At 38.9% G+C, this 3,942-nt stretch overlaps 1 protein-coding gene across 3 annotated transcripts in view; it reads right to left on the bottom strand.

The window, feature by feature from the left end:
- The window catches only part of LRRC49 (leucine rich repeat containing 49), a 125,800-nt gene that overhangs the window by 111,451 nt on the left and 10,407 nt on the right, over positions 1–3,942 (bottom strand). For all 3 annotated transcript variants that reach the window (XR_002100751.1, XM_019533459.1, XM_019533458.1), the window contains one exon: positions 2,855–3,058. Coding sequence is in view for 2 of the 3 variants with exons in the window: in XM_019533459.1 (XP_019389004.1) it covers positions 2,855–3,058 (204 nt within the window). In the remaining variant the exon portion in view is untranslated. The remainder of the gene's footprint in view (positions 1–2,854; positions 3,059–3,942) is intronic.

The following is a 3,942-nucleotide window of genomic DNA, read 5'->3' as shown; positions in this document are numbered from 1 at the left end:
ACTCCTGTGGGACACTCCATCCACTCTAGCATTGCAGCGTTCGAGTCACACCTGGTATCTCAAGGTACGCAAAATAACATTTAAAGCTGTGCCTATGGTCAAGTCACTGATTCTCTGAATTGGCATCCAATCTTCAGATTCGGATTCAGCCGAATTGAAAATTGGGGACAGTGATCAGAATCAATTAAATCGAATCACTGTTCCCAATTCAGGACGAATTCAAATTGAATACTGCCCATTTCACACACATCTACAAGTGACTGCTACCTCCCACACATGGCAGCCAAGGATCGGGAGCCCACAGAGCAAGAAGCGTGCCGGATGCAGTCACTAGGTCCCACAGCCCTAGGTATGGGGACACGGGTTGGGAGTGAGGGGCACCAGGACAGTGCAGCGGGAGAGAACCAGCATATTAGACCTGCTCAGTGCCACAAAGCAGCGAGGGTGGACAGCCACAGCTGGATCCATATCCTGGTGAATGAAGGGGCAGGGGAAGCTCTGATTTCTCGTGACAAAAAATAATAAAATCAAATGCCAAAATATATAGATATTTAGGATTTATTTTATTATAACATTTGAGGCACTGGTAGGCTTCCAAAGTGCTTTAAAACTGTAAATATCAATAAAACATTGCATTCAACTGATACCTATATAGTAGTGTTTTATTTTAATTGCAGACAAACATGGATTTTAAATCAGACATTTTGGGATATTTAAAATAGAGAAAACCAGGATCTCTGAATTTGTAACTCCGCTTTCTGACTTCAGAACTAGTGAATATTTACTTCCAGAACAAGTGAGCATTAGCCTGAACCTAAAATTGGGAACCCTACAAATCTTTAAGGATTGTATTCTGGATGTCTTTTTATGCTTTAGAAAATGTATTGTACAGTTATAATCTTAAAATTCGTAGATTAATATTGCCAGCTAACATATAAAATAACATATTTAGACAACCTGGTGTGTAGGAGACGTGCTGAGGTCATCATAAAGATTTCTGAGAGAGGTTGGATAGCAAAGCTATTCAGATATCAAAACAAATTTTCACTATTACACTATTTCCTTTGCTTTGGCTTGGTAGTTTTTTTCCAGCCATGACATTGCATGACCAAAAAGAGAGATGTTTGAGTACTTAGTATTCATTTCTTAATTTCAATTCTTCAATGCATGTTCTCACTGTGTTAAATGAAACCATAGCAGACAAAGAGAAGTATGAACCCAAGGCAAAAGATGGACAAGATCATGAAGAGCCCTAAATAACAACAGACAGAACTGCCCAACTTCCAATACAGTATTTTACTTTCCAAGACAAACTCTTTCTCTCAGAGAATATAACTACAGATTACACAGCCCTAGCAAATATAAACAGATGTTTAAAAGATGTCACCAAATACAGCCAAAGCCAATGCTACTATCCTATAATTTTTTTCAGCATACAACACTGTCACCCTTCTAGCATCACGTCTACACATGCAATTAGTATACATGAATAAACTCCAAGGAGGCTTATCACTCCAAAGTTTTTTGTTCCCAGGCATGCCATTTAAACATGTGCCCAGGAGCAATTATCTTCAGAGCAATCAGCTCCGGAGTTTACTCGTGCACAGCATGTGTGGTAGGAGCAACTGCGGCTGGCACAGAGCCCCAGGGGTCAGTCTGCCAGATGAGGGCTGCTCCAACCAGGCTCAGTATACTGAGGAGGGGCTGGCTGGGGCATGAGGGTGCTTCAGTCCACAGCTAGCCCCTGCCCTGAACCACCCTTGTGCCCCAGCTAGCTGAATCAGCATCTACACATGTAGTGCTGCGCGGAGAAAAAACAAATAAACGAACAAAAAAAAAACACCACACCCTCTGCAGCAGGGTAGTACTTGTATTTACCTGCTGCGGAGTCCATTAAGTTTCCTATTAAGGGTGCAAGTGTTGACACTGTGACATTTTACTGCTGAGCTAATTAGTCAGCTCTGCAGTAAATGCCACATGTAGCCATGCCCTGTGTGTTTTACTGTTTGACAAAGCAGATAATCAGCAATTAGTTAGCCTTCTGAGATGTTTAACAGCAGTAAACATGAAGACTGATGCAATGAAGTTATTAAAATAAAATAAGGTTAAGATGCACTGTCATCAGGTTTGGAAAGCAATAATACCTGCCCTTGGCACAGCACAACATGCACCCCCCCACCTTGCAATCTTTGTTTCACTTCCCTTACTTCAGCGTCCATTTCTCCAACAGAAACTAGGGAAACAGGGATCCCCAGATAACTTTGGAAGTTCATTTTCCCAGGTCAAAGGTTCATAGATGTAGGGTCAGAGAGAACCTGAGCACATCATCAATTCTGACTCCCTGCCCTGGGCAGGAATGAATACTGGGCTCATATGACCCCTGATAAGTTTAAGCTCATATGACCTCAGTTAGGTAGTTATCAAGCCTCCTTTTAAAGACCCCTACGGTCGCTTCCCTTGGAAGCTGGTCCCCAATTTTAATTACTGTTCCGGTCCCCATGGAGTACACTTATACTTCTAGTTGAGAATATGGACTCCAGTTCTTGGAATAATGTAACGAATTCCACTTTGTAGGGGAAGAAAGACAGAAACAGGCATAAGCAAGAAGACCATTACCACACTAGGAGACAACAGTTGTAGATGCCTGGTCACACAAAATGGCAAGTTCCAAAGCAAAAACACTGAATTTCCACACATGCTAGAAATGATGCACCATGGAATCATAGTATCCATAAGATGCTGACTGATAGGAGTCAACATGTAGCTCCTGTGGGCAATGTCTCAACCTGGAACTTGGCATGCAACAGCTATTACACAATAATGTATATCTGCCAGTTCAATTCTTTCTTTTTACCTGTTTTTCCCCAACAAGAGGACACGTAGAGCTCTCAGTGTCGAAAGTCCACTTATTTCCTCTATCTGATTATCATATAAATCTAAGAAAACAAGATGCTGCAAATTAGAAATATTCTGGATGCGAGTTATAAAATTATGCTGGAAGTTCAAAAGACGAAGATGCTCTTCTCCATCAATAATTGGGCAAGCTGTCAGTTTTTGCCTGAAAAAATAAAAAACTTCAGTAACAATTTAATCCACAAGTGCAAATTAAGTGATTATATTTTCTTCATTCAAAAATAAAGTACCTAATTAATCAAAGCACACTTTACAAAGAATTAAATATATTTGTAAAAAATATTATACAAACAAGAATTCTATTTAAAAATATCCTGCAAACATGTTTTATATTTCACTTTAATTTTGTTTTCCTTGTTTTTCTTGAATATTGTTTTCTGCACTGATTAACAACATGTAGCAAAACAATCATTTAATTTACTTCAAAAACTTGGAAATAAAGGATGGTAACAATGCTTCATATATTTGATATAAAATATATATATTGAGTTGTTTGAATCTTCCAGACATTTAACAGCATTTAGTCACTGTTTACTACCTCAAATTAATTTATTTAATTTTTACTGAACTTCTATTAAAAAAATAAATAAATGAAGACCATGTTAAAACATGAAAATGCTGTACATAAAAGAAATACAAACTATAGGCCTTGATTATATCCCATCTAAAAATTCTTTCATGCAATCCACAAAAAACTGCCAACTCTATATACTCCAAAGGCTGGTAGCACAATCATCAGTGTTAGGACCTGGTGGCACTCTACTGTGTTACCACACCTCAGCTCCTTTAATTCTTCAGACAAATGATATTCAGAAAGTTAGCTGACTGTGCTATTAACATTAAAGAAGAAATCTTTTCATACAAATCAAGAGAAACAATGAGCTCTAAGGAAGAAAGATGATCTTGGGGTCAGTACTTCAAAAGAAGACCGAGTTTAATTTCTGAATTTCCACAGACTTCATAGATTTCATAGACATTAGGGCTGGAAGGGACCTCAGGAGATCATCGAGTCCAGCCCCCTGCCCAAAG

The sequence above is a fragment of the Crocodylus porosus genome, unplaced genomic scaffold (assembly GCF_001723895.1).
Source record: "Crocodylus porosus isolate Cpor-Errol unplaced genomic scaffold, CroPor_comp1, whole genome shotgun sequence".
Classification (NCBI taxonomy): Eukaryota; Metazoa; Chordata; order Crocodylia; family Crocodylidae; genus Crocodylus; species Crocodylus porosus.
The sequence above is the reverse complement of the archived record's forward strand: the minus strand, read 5'-3'. Positions and strand labels throughout refer to the sequence as shown.